Genomic DNA, 21,370 nt, shown 5'->3' with positions numbered 1-21,370 from the left:
AATTAATTGTTTTGCTTTCTAGAATTAAAAAAGATTCCTTGGATTGAGTCTCTGCTGGAAAAGATTTTTTCAACGGGATTAATTGCACAAAGATATTATCATTCTACGTTGTATCGGTCTCTGCTTTTAAATTCAGTTTTCTGTATGTTAACTCATTGATCTGAAACAAGTGTGCGTGTATGGGGGGAAGGAAATTAATAGATTGCAGTACTTTGATTGTGAGGACATAAAATTCCGATAACAGACACAAAGTCAATAACATCTGAGATACCGTCATTTCAAGGACAGCATGACGGTGTACGGCGTTGGGGCGGCTTGGCGTTTGTTAAACGTGTTATGACTACCTCAGTCTAAACAAAGACTGCAAAATAGAGCAATTATTAATACCGTATGCTCTGGTATGTATCATTAACATGTTCAACATCACTTGAGCTCTCGATGTCACAAAACCGTAATTTTTCTTTCTTCTCGGTCAGTTTGTCTACACAGTGGATAAACTTTTCTTTTACAGATTCCATAATTTTCACTCAAGCCGGAGAACCTGCTGTTATAATGACGTCGATCTCGCACTTCAACATTTCACGCGGATTATGAATAACGATGAACCTTATCTATACATGTATTCATTCCGCTATATTCTCATGAACAAACTTTATTGAAACAAAATAAAACTTAAAATATCGCCGAGTAACTTGATCTCATTTCCCGAAACTTTCCCGCGCATTTTGCGCCACTGCTTGTCACGTGTGGTCTGATATTGTTTCATATTTACTGTGGCTTTGACATATAAGTATTTGAATAACAATAAATAAAGATCTTGTCAAACATAAACGACTTAATTCCTTTGATTTGTTGTCAGCGGGATTTTAGTTCAAATCAGATGGAGGGAAGTGCTAAGTTACAAATATACCGTGGAAACAAAATAAAGCCCTTTCAAGGACTGATTCAAGAATTTGTTCGTATTGAAAACTGTTTAAAAACCAAAATTAAAAAATCCAAATTAATTAATTGACAAGAGATCTTTTTATTATTTTATAGAATTTGAATCGAAAGTATTTTTCTACTATTTTTTTCCGGACTCAGTGAAAGGATTAAAGCTAAAACGTGATTAACATCACATATAAATTTACTATTTGTATGACAGGCATTCTTTCACTACTTGAGACAAAGTTTCCGCTCTCATTGTTTCCATAGCGAAAACCATTGCGTCAGCAAAAGTTATTATTCACTCTTGGGAGGCACTGGACTAGAACTTAGTTCTTTGTTTCGAAATCTAATTTATAGGCAAAACTTTGTGGAATTTGTTCATTTCGTGTACAACGCCGCTGCAATCAATAGCTTTGTCATTTAGCAGAAAACAGTTTCAAAGTTCTTTTATTTGACGATTATGTCTTCGGTTGTAACAGCAGTGTTCAAAGCCACAATTGGCTTGCTTGTGAATAAAGGCAGAGATAAGGCAGCGGAGAAGCTGAAAGATGGCGATGTAACAGATCAAAAATTTCGTGGATTGATCGTGCGTGAAATCGACGATATCAAGTCCAAGTTGGATGGATTATCAAGGAAAGATTTGCTAGCAAGTATCAGCTTCTTCAAAGAAGGAATTGAGTTGCTCTATGAAGTGTTTGATAAGGCAAGGTCCAGAAGCGAGTACGGCGCGGTAACTACACAAGCAGCTTGTGCTGAAGCATTTTCTGTAGTCAAAGGCGTGCGAAAGTTGGATCTTTCTGAGCTGGATGAATCAGCGCTTTCCGACGCAAAGGAAAGATTCAAACAAGCCCGTATAGAAGCAACAAGGGCCTTTAGCAATGAAGCTCTAAAAACCTCTGACCGCATTCTGGCGATGCAATATCGAGTAATGGCGACAATTCTGGAGAAAGTAGACAATCCCGCTGGCGCAGTAGCACCGTGTAGAGTGTGCATTGAAGAACTAAACTCTTTGTCAGCAGTTCAAAATAGTTTTGATGTTCAGCTCAAGAAAGGCATTCATGCAGTAAGGGGCTTGCAGTTTCTAGGTAAGGACGAACGCAGGGAAATCATTTCCAGTGTCTGTCACGTTAATCGTGTCATCTACGATGTCACGCTAACAGTCGGCAAAGACGCACATCTCTGGATCTGGCCTGCTGTTAATATCGGAGAAGACAAAGTTGATCCGTTGCGTGACGAAAGAGTGACTGAAGTTCTGCGTAAACAGGGCATGGAGCACTGTTGTGTAACACCATGGTCATTTGGTCAGGAGGGTGAAGAGGAGCACAAGCTGAAGTGGCCGTGTGGTATCGCTACAAACTCCAGCGGACAATTCATTGTAGGAGACTATGAGGATGGTAACGTAAAGGTGTTTGACAGTACAGGAACATTCATGAACCTTTTCAGTCTCCCCAAAGATGACGTACATACAAAGTTATATGTTCTTGATGTAGCCACAGACATGAATGACAATATCTATGTTTTGGTCAGATTGGAAAAGCCTGGAGCTGAGAGAGATGAGTACGTTGTTTACGTATTTAACAACACCGCTGACCTGCATCACAAGTTTCCTGTGAGGGGAGGGCACAGACTGACAGTCACCGACAGTGGCAAAGTACTGGTACTGAGGTGTAAGAATGTGGTTGATGTGCATCAGACTGCTGGTCAGTTTGTTTGCTCGTTTGGTGAAGACATATTAAAGGATGCGTGGGATATCACTGCTGCTAATGATGGCCATGTTATGGTACTGGACAGGAGAGATGGCAGTGTTCACATATTCAGTGAACATGGCGACCATCTTAACAAGTTTAAACTCCAAGGACGTAATTGTTATCCTAGAATTGCACTTCACCGGGCAAGTGAGCATGTTGTCCTCGCTGGTAAAGAACCCGCAGAGAAAGATCTCCTGGTGGTGCAAGTGTACACCAAAGATGGCGAGTTTGTGCGGAGCACTCAAATCCATGATGAACGAATTGGTTACTATGTAGAAGGGATAACAGTGACTACTGAGGGACGCATTGCTGTAGTTTGTAAAGAAAAGGTACTCGTTATTTAAAAAATATGATGCCGGGGTGCAAAACTGATATTTTAAAATAATGTAAAATGATGTTGTACGTTATGAAACAAGAAGCATAAAACTGTTTCAGTGTGGAAACTTGTTTACATAAAAAGTTTAAAACAAATAACAATAGCAATGTAAACATGGCATGGATGTTGTGTATACATAAATCCTAAAATACTATAAAGCTAAAATGAGTTTCTCCTCATAATGCAAAATCATTCAATGCACCTATCAATGTTAAGCCCGAGGGGGGGGGGGTCGGGCAAGGGGTGGGGATTTTGACATTTTCTATAAAAAAATGTCAAATTCCCCACCCCCGGGACAAAATAATTGGTCAAAATCCCCATGAAAGGTGGTCAGATGTCCTTCAAACCTTCTATAAATGACCAAAATCCCTACCCTGGGGCCATCATGTACGATCAAAATCCATACCCTGGGGACCCACCTCACGATCAAATTCCCGTGGTTAGCCCGACCCCCCCCCCCCCTCAGGCTTAACATTGATAGGTGCATAAGCTAATGCTGTTTTGAAAATTTTTGAGAACTTTCATATTTTTGTGCCTTCCGGTAGCATGTTTTACTTAATTACTTCACAATAGCAGTAGCATTTTGTATAAAGACGTGTTATTTACAGAATGTGGAAAGGAAAGTTTTGAGGACAAGTCTCAAAGAATTTAACGTGTCAAATTTAAATTCCTGCAGTGGGAGGGGTGACTATTGATTTTTAAAAACAATAGAGTCCTCACTTGTAATTGACTCATCACTTACAGTTTTGTGATGTCACATTGTCATAGCAACAAGTGAAACCAAGGTTTCGCCTTCAGTAACCCTCTTTATACTCTTTATAGTATTGTAAGGCGCTCAGGAACATGCCTTTTTATCATGATCTAATGGTATAAAGTTAGATGTCTCTGTTTCCCAGCTGTATTCCTCTTCATGGTTACAGTCTGTGTGAGTTGTTTACTTTGTATTTGATGATATTTGAGTCTCAGTATATTAGAGAGGGCATAGACTTTTATACAAAATTTGTCAAGAAGTTTAAAGACACAAAATAATTTCTTCTTTATAAGAGGAGGGTGGGGCGGGGTGGGGGGCGGTCTTCTAACCAATTTGCTGCAGTGGAAGATTTTTAACCAGCATATTTTGTAAACCAGACCTTACACAGAAAAGCATATTTTTCACTGGTTTGTTGCATTCAAGAGTCCAGCGTTAAGACTTTCAAATCGTGACAATATTTGACAAGTCACTTGACCAGAAAACAACAACAAAAAAAAAGATGAAAGAATGTCTGCATGGATTTATGAAATTTGCATAATTTGTTATAAACCTCGTGACATACAATAAACACCCGTATTTGTGAATTTTCTATGTAATAGCCTTTCATTTTACATGTAAATGGTAATTCCATGTGTTTGATCATAAAGAAGGCTATGTTATCTCTGATTCACAGAAAAAAATAGCAAGTATTCCTTCTTTCCTACAAGTTTTAAGAATTTAAAATTCTTACACACAGTTTGGGACTGGGGCTCTTCACATGCACACAATAATAATTTTTACAAAGCACTCGTTCCCCCAAATAAAATTCGCTATTTTTCCTTTCAAAATGCTCCAAAATCACTTGCCACCAAATGCTGTCTTCAGCAATTCCTTTGACTGCTCTGTCCAGATGTATAGTAAAGAAGGACCTCCCTTAAGCAGTGTATCAAAAATCATGTTTTTAATTAATTCTTTATTGTAATATTTGTAGTTAACTTTTTATGATAACTTTTTTTAGCTTTTAGCACTTGATAGTTTTTATATTGAAAAATGTTTTAATATTTTATTATTGCCTTTTTTATCAATTAATGTTCTTGTGTTTCCTCACAGGGCCTCACAGAAATATCACTTTTATAATGTGAGCCCTCTGTTATTTGTAAATTACATTTATAAGACTTGCTAGCAGTTATTGCAAACAGATTAGCTAAATGGGTGGACTCTGACTGAATGACTATAAGAAAATGGTCAGTCATGGTAAAATGACATTTCATGTATAAATTTGAAAAAGTATCAGATTTTTCAATTTGATGGTGCACTAAAAGCACAACTACTAGTCTGTGAACAGGCTCCATAGTAGGATATAGTGCTCAATGATTCCAGTCTATTATAAATTTATAAAACTAGCAGTAATCCTCAGCAGATTAGATAAGTGCATTCAACTCTGTGAGTGGCTGATAGAAAGTAAACACCCGAACTTGACATTTCAATTGCAGTATATTTTCAAAAAAGTTTCAGCAATATTTGACGGTGTATTTAAAAAAAGCACGACTATTGCCTCTGAACAGGCTCCCTAGTGGGGCATAGTGCTTGATGATTCCAGTCTATTATAAATGTATAAAAAATAGTCACCTTCTATCAATAATTTTGAAAGAGAATGCAGATATTGTATCCGCAAGTTTTTAATTTCTATGCTTTTGTTCAGGAAAGCTATTCCATTTGATTTAACTGGTCAGGTATAAATAATAACAAAACAGGGATGTAGCTAAGAGTCGGCTGCCAGGTTATTTCACTGGCTAAAAGAGAGCTTATGACCGGTTGAAAATTCACTGGCCGGAAAACAAGAGACTTAGGATAATTTTGAAGATATAAAGACCAGAACAGCCAGCTAGGCTTTTTAACCAAACAGCTTATAGTATTTTCTTTGCTACATCGGTGACAAAATAGCCAAAAAATAAAAGTACTAAGTAAATGCTATATGTTAGCATAATAATTTTTGCCTTTAGAAGTTAACAAACCGTATTGTTTGCAGTAATTATCACTTGTTTTATCCGAGTAATTGTAGCCAATTGTAATTACCGGTACTTCTTATCTGTATGAAGTGTATTGTAGTAACTGTTTTTTAATAGAGTGGTTTCCACTTGAGCGTCGAAAGTAACTCGCATTTGCTTCGGTTTTGCATTGCTGCACCAAGTGATTGGTTTTAAAATCGTGCACCACTTTCTTTACCAATCAGAAGAGAAACCAAAACCAATCATGACTCTCTCACACACGTTTTCCTGCACTTCGTGCTAGCTACATGTTATGCTGTGAGTTTTGATTGGCTTACTGGTCTGATCGTCTGAGTCCTTTGTGATTGTCCAGAGTGATTACTTTGGTTTTGGTTTTACAATACTGTACTCATTTGAAAACTGCTCTAAATAATTTAAATCCTAGCTAAATTTCTGTAATAACTACTTATTTTTGTACTAATAAAGTGCTAAAAAGAAAAAAAGGTTGCTGCTGATTTTATTGCATGTTTCAATGGTGTATTCTTAAGGGAGTGTTTCCCTTTGTTGGTATGACAAACTTTGGACTGATCAGGCCTTGGTAGAGGGGAGGGGTGGGGGCACTCTGTAAATGACACCGAGGGGGATCCTTGTCATGAATTGATGCTTGTTAAATTCAACTGAATACTTTTGGAGCCAGGTGTGTCAGACACGCATTTTTTTCCACATAAAGGAGAGAGGTCGATTTTCTAAAGGAAATAGAAAATCACCGGCACGTGATTTCTAAAAATAATGCCAATTTTTATTTCCGGTAGAAAATCGACCTCTCCGGGTACCACAGCGTATTTTTGGAGTTAGTGACAATATCGCCATGCCCCTCCACCGCTGAGGCCTATTTTGTCCACCCGACGCCATTTTGTGTGTGGTTTGATGGGCCGCGCATATCAAGAAAAGCAAAAATCGCACTTTGGAGGAATTTTCTACACTTCCGCTAGAGTACTTGGAACCAAAAGGACAACGATAGGAAAGTGAATTTACCGGAGATTATGGTGGTGGAAATTCTGTAGTGTTTTCACCAATTTCACGGAGGATATTTCACTTCGAGTGAGCTGTCAAAAATAGTTTCCAGCCTTGGGAATATTTAATAAAGTACACGTGTTCAAAATTTCGCAAAGCAATAACTCGTCCAAATCGCTTCAAATTGGCTCGAGGAGCTGGCAAACAAGAAAGAACACGAAACAGCAACAGTAAATGTCAATTTTATTCATAAAACGTTCGAATTTCTATATCGTAAAAGAAAACTGTTTCATTCCCATTCAAATCCTTATAAATTGAGTCTTAGAATACTGTGGCTCAAGATTATCGTTAGCTTGGGCTACCTGTGCTCTCTGGAGCCCTTCTTTTTCTTGCTCACAGGGACAGGAAGAAGAGAGACCCTGCAGGGAACCAGGTTGGGGTACAGCTTCAAAAAACCAAAAATAATCTCATTAAGGCCCTGGTTAAGTGCAAAATTTTCAAATAATTTAGAACCCTGTGAGTACAGTTACATAGTGATTGAAAATCAAGAAGCAATTCCTGAAAATAGGGCATACTACAGTGGCTTATCTGAACTGTGGATTAGGAGGACAAATCATGTCCACATCACTCACATGACATGTATTCAGTAGACTTGCCTACAATTTGAGCACACCCAGGGTATACAAAAAACCGGTCTACAACCATGCACTAAACCGGAAATGAGAAGCAAACGACTTAGAGAAAGTCTATATTGTATTCAGTTGTTACATACCGGTATGACATCAGTGAGCCATTATTATCATCAACACTTAGTATGAAGCAGTATGAAGCATTACCATGACTGATAAGACACCCAGCTGGTGTGACACTCCTCGTATAACCTAATTTAATCTATTTGTTCTTCAGTGAGAAAGTGCTGTTAAAGGAAAATTGGCCGATAAGAACTCAAAAGCTGATTTTTATTATCCAATAGCCAACTGGTCTGCCTCCTGCCAGTTGGGATTTTTAATCTTGTTATGTTCATTTAAAAATACAGTTGTAGAACGTCGGTAACTCGAACTTCAAGTGGATAACTCGAACAACCCCGCTAACTCAAACTAACTTCTATTTCCCTTAGACCCACTTTTCAGTCATTTTTACTCGGTTAATTCGAAACCCCCGCTAACTCGAACTGTTTTTTTGTTTTCTTCAGAGTTCGAGTTACCGGGGTTCAACTGTATTTGTTTCCTCTGCTTCAGAGGCATGTCTGTAAACTATAGCTATCTCGCAGAGATATGAAGCTAAGTGCATGAGCACTATAAACAACATTTATTTATTCATTATATTTATAATAAAATAAAAAGTGATCACTCCTGAGAAATGACACATGTTACTAAGCAACTGTTCCAACACAAACTGAAGTCTCAGTCAGTTGTCAAAAACCAAACAAGACTAGTAAGCCCCAACAAGATGAACTCCAATGTAACAAACAGGTTAATTTGTGGAATCCACGACAAAATAAATTCTTACTTACAGCTAATGAACAGATATGGCTTTGGTTTTATGTTTGCAGACACAACGAAGAATGAAGAAAACACCAATTCTTATTTCAGTCAACTAACATGGGAAATTTGTTCCCGTCCATTTGGTCAATGTACGCTGTCAATATTCTGCCTGATAAAGAGAAGAAAGCCATAATGTAAAGATATATATGGGCTATTAACCATGTCCAGTGTTTTTGGTTGCACTGCAATAACTCCCACGTATATAAAGATATTCAGATTGATTTGGATGAAAGATTGCAGTAGCTAGTCTCTTGCAGACATTTCTTATCAGCACAAGCAGTATTACAACAACAGATTGAGAGGTATTATGTTGTAATGGTCTGGTGTGTCCAAGGACCCATCAACATCTCACAGGGACATTTCAGTCCACAGAGCCACATTCATCCAGGCCATCCTCTCCCTCACCCCCACGGGCTTTGATTTGTCTCTTTTAACTGGCCTCTTCCACAGCTGGTTTCAGTCCTCTGATGGTCAGATCATAAACCACTTCTTCAATTTTCTTGAGGTCATATTTGAGGCCATCAAACTTCTTTCTGAGAGAGTCATTTTTAAGATTTAACAGTCTGAAGCCAGCGTCTAGCTCAGCTACAAATACAGCTATTTTGTAAGGTCGGCCGTAATCTGCTGAGGTTACACTGTTCACTGCAAACCGTGACTGAAAAAAAAAAAAAAACAATCAAACATATACAATATATTTGGTTGGAAATTCAATAAATGTGGATTGTAGTAGTTTTACTATGTTCTCAATATCTCTGAGAATACTTATCAGCATTTACACTGTACTAATATTAATTGTAATTTATCAGTATTGTAGAGCAAATTAAGTGTCAGATTTTTATTATTTATAAGTAAAGGTCTTTGTCCATTTGTCCGCCCATCAGTCTGTCCCTCCCTCCATTTGTCTGTTTGTCAGTTCATCCGTCAATCCATCACCCAAAATATATTAAAAATACGATAGAAGATATCACAATGCACTATTTCTGATAACGTCCAGGCCGGAAAAAGTAGCTGTCATGGTTTTTGGCCAATGGGGTTCTCTAAACTAATCAGAACTGGTAGAGCCATTGTTCAGTTCATTAATTTAGCAATTAATTCTGTTTGATGACCTTTTCTTTGTCATTTCCATTGTGGTTTGCTAATTAAAAGCCCCTAGTTGCAGCGTCAGGTATCATGATTCAAGCAACTTACCAGTTCATTTGCAAGAAGAAGAAGTCCGGTTAAAAAATCATCCAAGTCAATATGGAAACCATCATATGATCGTTCTACTTGGACTGCAAAAGAGAAATGTAGATAAAACATCAAGAGTCAGCTTACTGTAGATTGTTCTGTAGGTTCTCTGTTTGTGGAGAAATGTGAACAAGTGGGTGAACAAAGAGAAGAAAAGCAAACTGGTCAACCTTCATTTCCTTCCCTTTGTTTACCTACATGCACTTCCTTGAACATGCAATGACTTGATTTTTTCCTTATTATTTTTTATTACTGTTTTTCTTAAAAATATAAATTGATGTAAATATGCAATTCTTCTGGCATTCTAGTTCAATCTCAATAATTGCAATGCTCAGTTTGCTATTTCCTGAGGTTGAGTGCTTAATAGAGGATTGAATGTACTCTGGATTGAATACCTCCACCTCACTATAAATCTGAGTACCCCACCCAGGGTAAAATTTGTAAGGTTTTCATATTTGCAAATGAAATGTTATTCAATTGCATCTGACAATATGCACATCCTTAATTACCTCCAAGCATTTCTGCCAGCTCTGGTCTAGTAATGAGTCGATCACTTTCCAGGTACACAATAAATGCTCCAAGAAAGGCAAACCGTTGACTCACAAAGCGCCAGTGGTCACAAAATCTGCAATAAAAAACATAAGAATTTAAAACACACAGCTGAGGATTTCTGAGTCCTTACCCCTTTCTGTAGCATGAGGCAACTACATGTAACTAAAAGGATCTCTACACCTCTTGTTGAGATGTTAGTCCATTGCAGTCCCCCCTCCCCCCGAGCCAGTATTTGCACAGGTTGTCCAAACACCACGTTGGATTCAAGATCAAGTCCAAACCCTGGCTGGTGTTATTCTGTTGTGTTCTTGGGCAGAATACTTTTACTCTCAGAGTGCCTTTCTCCACCAAATTATTTGTTAACAATTGAAGGGGCAAGGGCAAGAAACGCACATCGAGTTTTGGCCAAATTGAAACACATTAGATATTCTGGAGCCCTGTGATGCTCAAGGAAAAAATATACCCGGTAATGTACTTACTGACCTGTAATATTGACCAGCTGGTATTTTCTCCACAAGATTTGCATACTGTGACTTGACAACAGCGAGCATTTGTCTGCTTTTAGCACAAATCTTCTTCACAGCTGAAAGCCAGAGTGACCATGATCAAAAACTTCCTTCTCCTTACATACAAAATACACAGTCAAACATCAGTGCTGAAGAGATTGTCTGTCAAGTTCTCATAAATGACATTGTACTAGAGCTTTGAAGATCACTTTTGGTGACATCATAATCCATATATGTATGAACGGGGCAAGGTAACACCGATTGTGTTATTTAAGGCGCAAGTGTTAACATGCAGTGTCGAACAAGCGAACAATGTTTTTGACTTCAAAGAAGGATTTAAACATTCTGAATTCAGCCTTGTAAATGTCACTACAAAACAAGAAAACAAAGACAGAAAGCAAATTAATTTTATTTGTGTGAATGTTTTTATGGCTTAGTGGAAACCGAAAAAAGAAGATGCCTGCTCGAAGTACTGGGTAGTGTTGTTTGCTTGGAAACTACATATCAGAGGGTTTCCAAGGTTTTTGACAGGTAAAGCACCTGAGTGTATTTCTTTTTTTCTTTTCTCTAACCGAGCGAATGCGATTTTTGATTAATTATGCGAAAAGATGCGAGTTGAGGTCAGTTATGGGTAATCCAACATTGCGTATTAATTATTAATATCATTTTTAATGAATTTTTAAAATTTTCGCATAATCCAGGATTTTCTCTGCATAATCAACACATTCCTCCACATAATCTTCCTGAAAATTTCCATATAATTTGTAATTTTTCTGCACCCTATTAGATGCCCTGACTCAGAAATCGTCTTCAGTTGAGATGTACTTTTAAGTTCTCACAAATATTTAACATTGCAAGGAATTATGTTTGGTTATCAGGAAGGAGAATTTAAATGTAATGCATCAAACACAAATAACAGTGTTTAATCGGGATATCCAAACACTGAGAAGAGACTTTCATGTACCTTCAGGACTTGAAGATTGATGTACTGCTTGTAAAACAGCCAGGACTTCTCTTGCAGATTGTTCCAAGTCACGAATGACTGTCTTGATTCCCTGAAAAATTTACCACACATGCATCAGTATAAAATTTACATGTAAAGCCCTGTTAGTCTCTATCAAGACAAACTTAATTGCACACATTTTCTTCAAATGATTTTTCATGTTTTATCTTTTTCCTTTTATTAGTATCAAATCTAACTTCCTTTTCCAGGGATGTAGGTAAGATTTTCAACAGGGCAAAATTTACCTGATCACAGGTGGAAAAAAAAGGCGCATTAAAAAATCGAAAGCTCTTCGAGCAACTTCATGGTAATTCCATGAAGTGCCAACCTTCGCATTTTTCAAAATATTAAGTGTCTAATAATGTAGTGATCTCACTTCATTTGCCTTTGAAAGTAATTATTTTTCCATGGGAGTTGCATCATTTATGGTTGCTGCTCTCAGGCTTCGTAGCGCGAATGCACCCAAGCAATGAGTGTTTCTTCTTGACTCAAAAAGATGAAAAACAGTGTGACATGACTGATACCTCTTTCCGTTGTATTTGCTTCATCCATCTGCAGTTTTTTACCGATTTGTCACACTCCCAATTTTTCAATTAATTTTGTTTGTTGATGATCACACGGCTAGCCTTATAGCCTTCAAATTCAACTCTTTTGTACTGCTATCGGATTTTTTTGGCGGAAATACTTGGTTATAAGCTGAACCCCCAATTTTGTCAAGTTTTGATCAGTTCTCAGTAACATTTGGTTAAAAAAATCGCTTGGCTTACAGCCAAATAAATACGGTAAGTCAAGCAGGATTCTTTCTTTTTGAAAGGGATAAATGTGCAATGGATGTAGTACTAAGGGGGATGGGGAAATTGATGATGGATGTTTCATGGAAAATAAAACAGCCCTTTCACAATTCTCGAAAAATAATATTGGCAAATCATGCTTCACAAAAAAATAATAATAATAATTTGGAGAACGTTTTGGAAAATCACGGTTCGTGGTTCACTATGGATATTACAATTCACAAGGAAAAAAATTCGACCCCTTCCCCAACCCCCATGTCCAGGGTGTTGGGGGGGGGGAACAAGACCCCTATAAAGGATGCCCACCTCTTACTACAATTTGATACCCCAAAGCGTTGATTTTCTTACTTAACTAGAAGGTCAAGTTTTGGTTAAAAGATTAATATATTTTGCCTGGGCCTGCAGCGGGACAGTCAGAGACCTGCAGCAGCTGGGAGGCACGTGCAACACAGTCCACGTGGATTTACGAATTTATAAATACAGGAACGAACAAGCAGTGAGAACTCATAGAACGTACCTCTCTTATTTCTTGGTCATTTGATAAATAATCCTGAAAGGAAGCAAACAAAGAGATAAGCGGTTTTTCCTCTGTTTCCGTAACGTCGCTATTATCTTTCACTTCGGCCGCCATGTTGTTGAGTGTACATATATTGTGCAGCGGTGTGCTATTTAAAATGCTGCGCGGTGGTCTCCGCGCATTCTCGTCCCCAGGGCCTCTCCGGGACGATTTTCAAAGCTTGACAGGGGTCTAGGGAGGCAGAAAATGGACAAGACTGATGAAAGTTTAAAAAACCTTTATTGCTTTTGCCAGGTACCTGGATTTTTTCCGCTAAAGTGGGTGTCCATAATAGCGGGCGAGAGTCAGGACTGTATTCGCATAGCCACACTGACCATCTATTGGTAATCGCGCAATCTGATTGGCTACACAGGTGCAGTATATCTAACAATAAGACGGTGAGCTCGAGGTTTCTATCGACTTCATAGTTGGCTCGAGCGTAGCCTGAATTTCAGACATCCCTCTGTGCTCGCCTGCTTGCCAGAAGGGACGTTAACGTCTGAACTAGGCTTTTATAGATTGTGCTCCTAAAAGTGGCATATTATGCTACTAGCAGTGCTCAAAATTTTGCCAAATTATGCAAAAATTATGCCAGAATTCCCAAATTATGCTTCTGATTTCCGAAATTATGTTCACAAAATGACGTAGATTCTATACATAGAGGTGCGCAATAACGACACCAAATTATGATGTTTTTTAAATAAACTGTTGTTGTAAATTTATTTGTGTTTATGGCAGTTTATCACGGCCGTCAGCTGTCCAAATTAGCTGCTCGCATCTCTAAACCGTTTGTAAAATGCCTCCAACGACTTAACAATCACAATTGTATAGCTAAAACACGCATTGCAAGAACAAACTACCTAAATTTCATTTATTTCTGTAGAAAGTACACCATATTTACTACATTTTATGAATTTTTGCTCCAAAAAGTGCTAAAAATTGCTAATTATGCCGTGGCAGTGCTCGTTTCACAAATTATGCTTTTTAGCTCCAATTATGCCAAAAATTATGCTAGCACAATCTATAAAAGCCTAGTCTGAACTGCCGTCCGGTGACGTCACTACACTTTGGTTTTAATTCATGCGGAAAAGTTTCTGTCGAGGCCATGAAATGCCGGACGGCATTAGGCCCAAATCTGTTCAGACGTCCCTTCTGGCAAGCAGGCGAGCACAGAGGGGATGTCTGAAATTCAGGCTAGCTCGAGGCTCGCCCCTCGCCAACTATATGCCGTTAGCATAACCACACTGACCTACTATTGGTAATCGCGCAATCTGATTGGCTACACAGGTGCCTACTATCGATCCGTAGAAGGCTCTCAAGGCGCGCGCGTAGTCTTCGCTGAATTTTATCAATCAAAACCTTCAATAAATCAATTCTAGCGATATTCTGAGTTTAATAGATCGGTCAATGTGTTATGCTAACACAATAAGACGGCTAGCCGGTAGAAACCTCGAGCTTGCCGTCTAATTGTTAAATAGAAACCTCGAGCTTGCCGTCTAATTTTCCCCGAGGAGGCATTCATTTTAGCTTGCGCGTATATATAGCGAATGTACTTCACAGTCAGAATATACGGTATGTATATCTCGATTTGCTCGAGCAAGGCCGCAAGAAATCTTTGGGTAATGATGACGTTTTGCCGCAGGGAACCTCTGGGTAGTGATGACGTTAAAGCAAAATTGCCCGAAGGAGTTATGGGTATTATGACGTCACTATAACAGGGGATACCGGTAAATGAAAATCCCTATCTTGGGTTAGACCGGTATTAAAAGGACTGACGCGTGTTTTGGCATCTGTCACACTGCTTTGGTTGTGTTAAGGGATATTTGAAGCAGTTGTTAGAGCGGTTTTCACTTGAGTATCGAAAGTTAATTGCGTTTGCTTTGGTTTTGCATTACTACGCTTAGTGATTGGCTTAAAAAACTCGCGCCACTTTCTTAGCCAATCAGGAGTTAAACCAAAACCAATCGTGATTTGCTCGCGCACGTTTTCCCGCGCTTCGCATCAGCTACCTGTATTTGCTTCGAGTTTTGATTGGTTCACTGGATTGTCTGTGTCCTTTGTGATTGGCCAGAGTAATTACTTTGGTTTTACGACACTCAATTGAAAACTGCTCTAGTAATACGTCAGAAGATTTCGAGCAATTGGTTTCGTGTTCTTGGCTACGTGTGTTTCAAGAGTTGGTTCGAGCGTTATTAAAGGGTTTGCTCTCGGGGGTAATTCGTTTCGCTAACAAACTGTCAGATTATTTGATCCAAAAAGTGGTTTGAATTAGGATCAAAAATTGTTTTCTCGAATCTTTGAATGTGCCATATTTTGTTACTCGTGGAAATTTTAGGCTTTTTGAACTGGAAATTATTGTAAGTTAATTGTGAATGTTATAAGCCCGGGAATAATCTTGCGTGTTGTCACCACGAATAATGTGTTATGTGTTATTTCCGCTAGGTGTCATTTCCGCGCGCTAGGTAATATATTCAACTTGAACATAAGAATATTTTTAGGACGCAATGGTGTCACACAACAAGAAATTCCGCAGCAAACAGACCAAACAATGTCTTGACGTACATGGTACAGTAAAAAAGAAGCCTAATTTTAAAGGCGGCAAAAAGACTCCACTAATTCTAGATTATTGCTGTAACACAAATTATAAAAAGGCGGGGGCAGCTTTAAAGTGAGAACTATTACTAGTTATAAGCTTGCTCCTGAAAGGATTAAATATTTATCGCTGATAATAATCCCACAACTCTTGACACAAATGACAATTTATTTATTACTTTAGAAAAGAAACAATAACAACAAAAAGTGACACGATTGTTTTCCCTGAACGTTAACACTGTTCCCATCATTCCATCATGCTTGTGCCCGGGGGAACTGGACTCGACACTGCATTGTCGCCAGGCACGTGAGGCATCTGGCCAGCGGCGGAATGAGCCAAAGGAACATTGCTGGGGGTACAGGGGCCTGACGCAGGAGATGCAGCGTTCGATCCTATGAATGACACCGGGGTGCTGCAGCCGGAGGGAGGGTGGGATCCGATTGGAGGTACAGAGCCTGAGTTCATGGCTGGAGCCGGGGAGGCAGAGGCAGAGGGGGGATTGGACCCGACGGGCTGGCTGCTACCTGCAACTTCAAAAAAAAAAAAAAACAATGTTAGAAATAAGTTGTCGTGAGGTAGAAAAATAAGCAAGTAGCAGGACACAAAGGCGCAGACTGCCAATCAACTAAGGCACAAATGTGGTATCAGGGTAGAAGATACACCTAATTTGCTCTGTAGTTTGAAATGGGGGAATGGAATACCCGAGTGATTATTTCAAATTCCAGTTTTCTCATGTTAAACTCCATGATAAGACTAGCTATCCCTTTACACGATTTTATTTTTGGCAAGAAACCTAGAGTAATTCACCTTATGTTACTTCATACAGTTATTCTGTTTCTTGGGAGAATTGGTGTGGGCTTATACTTAACCTTCACAATTCTATGAGCGTGCTTACTCGAAGGCGGTCGCTTATTCCAGAGAAAAAAAATGTACCGCACATCGCTTAAAAAACTGCATCAATTGTGATCCTTTCAGGACATATCGACTCTTATTTATAACCAGGGTGAAATATAAACTGTATGTACCGCACATCGCTTAAAAAACTGCATCAATTATGATCTTTTCAAGACATTCGCCTCCTTTTCCTAAGTTAAGTCTACAACAGTTATTCTCTTGACCCAATTCAAATACTGAAATCTAACCTTGTTGCGCAGGACTGGCGACCTGTGGCACATGACTTGGTACTCCCGGTTGAGGGACCTGGGACGGAGCTTGTTATGAATGCCTCCGTTGTTGCGGTACCTGTGGCTGCTGTTGCTGTGGGAATTGGGGTTGAGGTTGGGACACCTGTGGCTGCGGTTGAATCTGCCCTGGGAAGGGTGCTGAGGGGGACAGGTGACCGGCCGCAGCACGTGCGCGTAGCTCTGCCGCTTTCAGTTGTTCTTGATGAAACTGTTGGCGCTCAGCAAGAAGCTGTTGACGCTGGTACTCCAACTTTTATGAAAGAAAAGAAAAAGAAAATGAATTAATGAAGAGCAAATGAGTGATCTTCCTTTCAAATATACAAACGTAACGCCATAATCTCCTTCGTCTTGCAGTTTGGATTGCCACGCAACGCTCCTCTGTACAGAAGCGTTGCGTGACGACCAAAAGTAACGCCCGTCGTGAAGGAGACAAGTAACACATTACCTAGTGACCACACTGTCATGTGGATTTCTAGGAACATTTCTAGAGGCAAAAAAACCCTCTTTTTCAAAGCGTGCCAGTGATCAGATCGTGCACTTTCTACTCAAGAGAGTTTCTTTTTGTTTTCTTTTCTTATCACCAAACATTCAAGCTTCTGTGTGATGTACTACGTGGATGACAATAAAATATCTAAATTCATCAACAGTTTCTTGTACTTACCGCCTCTCGTTCGCGGTCCATGATAGTCTCAAGTTCTTCAAAGTGACGCAGTTTAATCTCTAGTTTCTTCATCTGTGTCTCAACAAGAAGCGCTACAAGGCTCTTGATCTTACGCTCTTCAACTTGAGCCAGATGCTATCAGGAAAAGAGAAGTTACTCAAAATTCTTAGTGCTGTTTAATTACGCGTAAAAATGATATTACCCCCTCCTCCCGCCCCCTTCAAAAAAAGAACGAAAATAAACGAACGAATGAACGAAAGGATGGACGGACAAAAAAAGAAACAAATGAAAGTATTGAAGACCTAGACATTAGGTTAAACGACGATTCACGCCCAGATTGCAACCAGATTTCCCCAGAGATAAAAGAAGTCAGGGTTCTTTTAGCCAACGAAAGCATTTTGTTCATTGCTGACTATAAATCTTGGCATTTGTAGCTACTCGATCCGCTTTACAATACTTTGCAACTTACAATTTAGTGAATATTCAAAACGTAAATAAATAACCACGTTTGTTATTCTAGATTTTTTTCATTCCTTCCGAAAGCCTCGGTGGAAAATGATCAGTTTACAAAGAATTTCCCGGGGAACGGTTTAAATCTATCAACTGAAAATTGATCAAATGCGAACATCAATCCGTCAAATGAAGGGTTCCTCGGTGCTGCATACATTATTTCATAAAACACCCTTTCCTAATCAGTAGAACTTTATTTCCAAGATTCTGTGATTGCGCTTTACTTAGCTTGTCTGACATGTGCCGGATGATAACGAAATCTACAGTAAGGTTACCTTGGCTTTTACTGCAGCAGCTGCCAGAGCTGATGCGGCTGCCTTAGCAATGTTTTCTTCGTTGATAGCCTGTGTTTTCTCTCCGTTCTGTGCTTGGCTACTCGACTCCGACGAGTCTTCCATCTAAAACCAGGGAGAAAATCACAGTAAGAGCGTGTCCGTATTAACTCTCACAGTGCCTTTCTCTTCAACAGGTTAACAAACAGATATTCTGGCGCATTGTTGGGGAAATCTTTCATAATGCTGGGGGAAACCTTCTACGGACTAGCATTTCATGTAGCAATACTTTTCATCACATTATGCTACAGAAACTGAAATTAAAGCAGCAGCTTTCAGAGCAATGCAAAAGATTACAATGCAGACTTTGCTTTGTTGTAAACATTAGTTTTATATCCAAATAACTCTACCTTAACATCTTGTGCCCGTGTCTCCCCTCCCTCAGGTCCTGCTAATTGACTTCCGTTCACTTCCATGGGCTGCGCACAGCGTGACGCCAAAAGCGGTACTTAACTACCGTATGGCGTGAAGTTGACGTGTAAATTATAATAAATCCCAGCAATTTCTCCAGGAAACAAATTGCAAACAATAACAAAAGCTGCATTCTTCTTTGTGACCTAACAAAAAATGAATTTACGACACGTGAAGACAATTTCCCTTGTCCTTGTAAAAAACAAAGAATTTCCCCTCACTTTGAATTTGTAATTTATACCTGCATTTTCTTCAGAGGTCTCCTGCTTCACTTTTTCTGCCCGGGCGTTAGCAGCGTTCTTAACATTGCTGTCGATGACTGCCTGGGGTATCTCGTCCTTCATTTCGGAAAATTTCTCTGTTGTGTTTAAAACACAAATGAAAACAGAAGGGTTTAAAGACATGTTGCATAATGTAAGCATCATAAAAACCAAACCCAAACCAACACTGCTTTGTTCTACGTTTTTCACCTGGCACACGAGTTGCAGCGGTTGCTTGATGACATTGAAAGTGTTTAGTTTTGTGATTGGTTAAAGAAAGTCGTGTGGCACGTTCTAGCCAATCAGAGTGCAGATGTCTTCTAACTTAGGCCAATCAAGTACATGGCCAAAACCAATTGTAACGCGAATTTTCCTTCTCTTTTTTCATTTGCATAGTTTGTACCGTTGCCACGTACATTTGACATATTTTTGACAGCTGTCTGTTTGAATTGACCAATCAAAATCTCAGACAGGGTGAAGTTGACATGGCAACGTTTGATTTCGCGCCAGAGCAAGTAACAGTATGTAAGGAAATGTAAACTAACCTAAAGCAGCTTTAGCGGCAGCACTTGCCACACGAGGATCCACAACTGAGGCAAGGAAAGCCACAGTGGACATAATCGGATTCCCCTGCTGACTGAATGGCACGGGCTGGTGTGACAACGGACCTGAAAACAACAACAAGCCAAGGAAATCAAATTTCCAATATAAATGTTTAAAGTCTGGCGATGTTGCTGTGACAACTACCACTTTAGAAAAGCCCAGGAAACGAAAAAAAAATTTAATGGAGGGGTCCTTAGTTTTAGAAATGACGATTTTTTAAAATTAGTGAAGTTCTGTATGACATGTTTCTTGAACGTCACAGAAACCAACTTTTTCAGGTTATTTATGTATTCTCAGACACTGAGACATTGTATTAAAGCATATTTAAGGGTTCTAAACTACAGTCTACTCAAATTTATTAGGAAATTATCTATTCTACAACTTTTTACCAATCTATGGCCGTTACAGTAAGTACACAAGAAATTTATAACGACTGTGTGTTAATTGAAAACCTTTTGTTTCCAAATAACATAGTTGTTGGAAACTGTCTTAGGTTCAACTAGCATATGTGAAAGCAACAGCATAAAAGGATAAGTAGATAATATTTCAGAACATGATAACACCCAAACAAAACTATCCAGCAATAGCAATAAGGTTTTGAAGACTGCAACCTCCTTCAATCTCCTGCTCATTTATGCCTTTCAAGTATTTCTTTTTATGCCTTTCTACAACCTCAATGCATTACTTAGCAGCTAATTTGCAATTTTTTAACCGCCTATAATCTCACCTAGCTGTACATCCTCTAGGTACGGGTCCTCTATCGGTAGTCTTAGAAAGTGCAGAATGCATTCGTCTTGTGTTCGTGTTCCAACATGTTCGGCTACCTTGTTCCAGTCATCTTTAAACATCTCAAGCCCCTGAATAAAGAATAAGAGAAAAACAATTCATGCTACCAATCTCGCCAAAAAAATCCTGTCTTTATTTGGGACTTCGGTTTGGATGCGCGGTGGCCTAATGGTTAGCGCGCTGGACTGGGGACATTGTGTTATGTTTGCGGGCAAGACACTTTACTCTCACAGTGCCTCTCTCCACCCAGGTGTATAAATGGGTACCGACGAATTTACTGCTGGGGGTAACCCTGTGATGGACTAGCATCCCATCCAGAGGGAGTCGAAATACTCAGAGTCACCTCATGCTACTGAAATCGAGATAAACTCCAGTCTGATGGGCCACTAGGCTCGAACGCAGACTTAAGCTTTTTTAAGAATCGTACAGGCAGCACGGCCAAGTGGTTAGGACGCTGGACTAGTAATCCGGAGGTCCGGGTTCAAATCCTCCTCCGTGCCACTAGAAGAATTTGTGTTTGGTGGTTCCGAATTCAACTCGTTCACGCTTTGTAAAAAGTCAACTGGTCAGTCTCCTGCCAGTAGGGGTTTTAGCAAGTTTTCTGTTCGATTTACAATATTTGTAAACTTATTTACAGTGTCCTCAATTAGCACAGCAGTGCTAAATACACTGACAGTTAAATAAAGTGATTCATTAATCTTTTCATTTCATTCATAAAAGCAACAGTTTTAATTTAGTATTAATAATATTCTTATTACCTCTAACAACAGGAGCGTCTCTTGTTCAGTCCATTCCTTAGTAGCAGTTGCGGCCTGCAAGAACAAAAACATTTAAGGTTTGAAACTTGCACGGCAAAATCTCTGATACTACGTGTAGTTAAGAAAGCGGCTAACTAAATGATTATGGTATACCTCAAAATTTCAGAAATTACAAATTGGCTTTGATTTAACATTCATGCAGGATAAAACAAAAATCTGTAAGACAGATTTTTCGCAAAATAGGAAAATGTGATATTTTGCCCCTTTAAAATATAGCTCAAATTCTGTCTTACAGCTTTTTATTTTATTT

At 39.1% G+C, this 21,370-nt stretch overlaps 3 protein-coding genes across 3 annotated transcripts; 1 reads left to right on the top strand and 2 right to left on the bottom strand.

The window, feature by feature from the left end:
- Positions 1 to 1,249: 1,249 nt before the first annotated feature.
- LOC144661261 (uncharacterized) lies at positions 1,250 to 3,054 on the top strand. The gene has a single exon (XM_078521961.1). It carries the CDS (start codon positions 1,388 to 1,390, stop codon positions 3,017 to 3,019), a length of 1,632 nt encoding a protein of 543 aa, XP_078378087.1. The 5' UTR covers positions 1,250 to 1,387; the 3' UTR covers positions 3,020 to 3,054.
- A 4,432-nt stretch (positions 3,055 to 7,486) lies between these two features.
- Positions 7,487 to 13,040, bottom strand: LOC144661280 (translin-like). Its single transcript, XM_078521986.1, has 6 exons — positions 12,924 to 13,040; positions 11,577 to 11,667; positions 10,590 to 10,689; positions 10,064 to 10,179; positions 9,516 to 9,598; positions 7,487 to 8,982 (listed from the first exon to the last, which is right to left on the bottom strand). The coding sequence occupies exons 1-6, from the start codon at positions 13,035 to 13,037 to the stop codon at positions 8,758 to 8,760; spliced, it is 729 nt and encodes a 242-aa protein (XP_078378112.1). The 5' UTR covers positions 13,038 to 13,040; the 3' UTR covers positions 7,487 to 8,757.
- Positions 13,041 to 15,688: 2,648 nt separating this feature from the next.
- Positions 15,689 to 21,191, bottom strand: LOC144659218 (SWI/SNF complex subunit SMARCC2-like). Its single transcript, XM_078519649.1, has 10 exons — positions 21,061 to 21,191; positions 20,244 to 20,373; positions 19,459 to 19,581; positions 18,875 to 19,011; positions 18,593 to 18,661; positions 18,186 to 18,308; positions 17,401 to 17,535; positions 16,798 to 16,989; positions 16,698 to 16,755; positions 15,689 to 16,085 (listed from the first exon to the last, which is right to left on the bottom strand). The coding sequence occupies exons 1-10, from the start codon at positions 21,130 to 21,132 to the stop codon at positions 15,802 to 15,804; spliced, it is 1,323 nt and encodes a 440-aa protein (XP_078375775.1). The 5' UTR covers positions 21,133 to 21,191; the 3' UTR covers positions 15,689 to 15,801.
- Between the last annotated feature and the right edge of the window lie 179 nt (positions 21,192 to 21,370).

This window comes from Oculina patagonica, chromosome 7 (assembly GCF_052425735.1).
Source record: "Oculina patagonica isolate OP01 chromosome 7, crgOcupat, whole genome shotgun sequence".
NCBI classification, from domain to species: domain Eukaryota; kingdom Metazoa; phylum Cnidaria; class Anthozoa; order Scleractinia; family Oculinidae; genus Oculina; species Oculina patagonica.
Note: the sequence above shows the minus strand (reverse complement) of the source record. Positions and strands in the feature narration are given on the sequence as shown.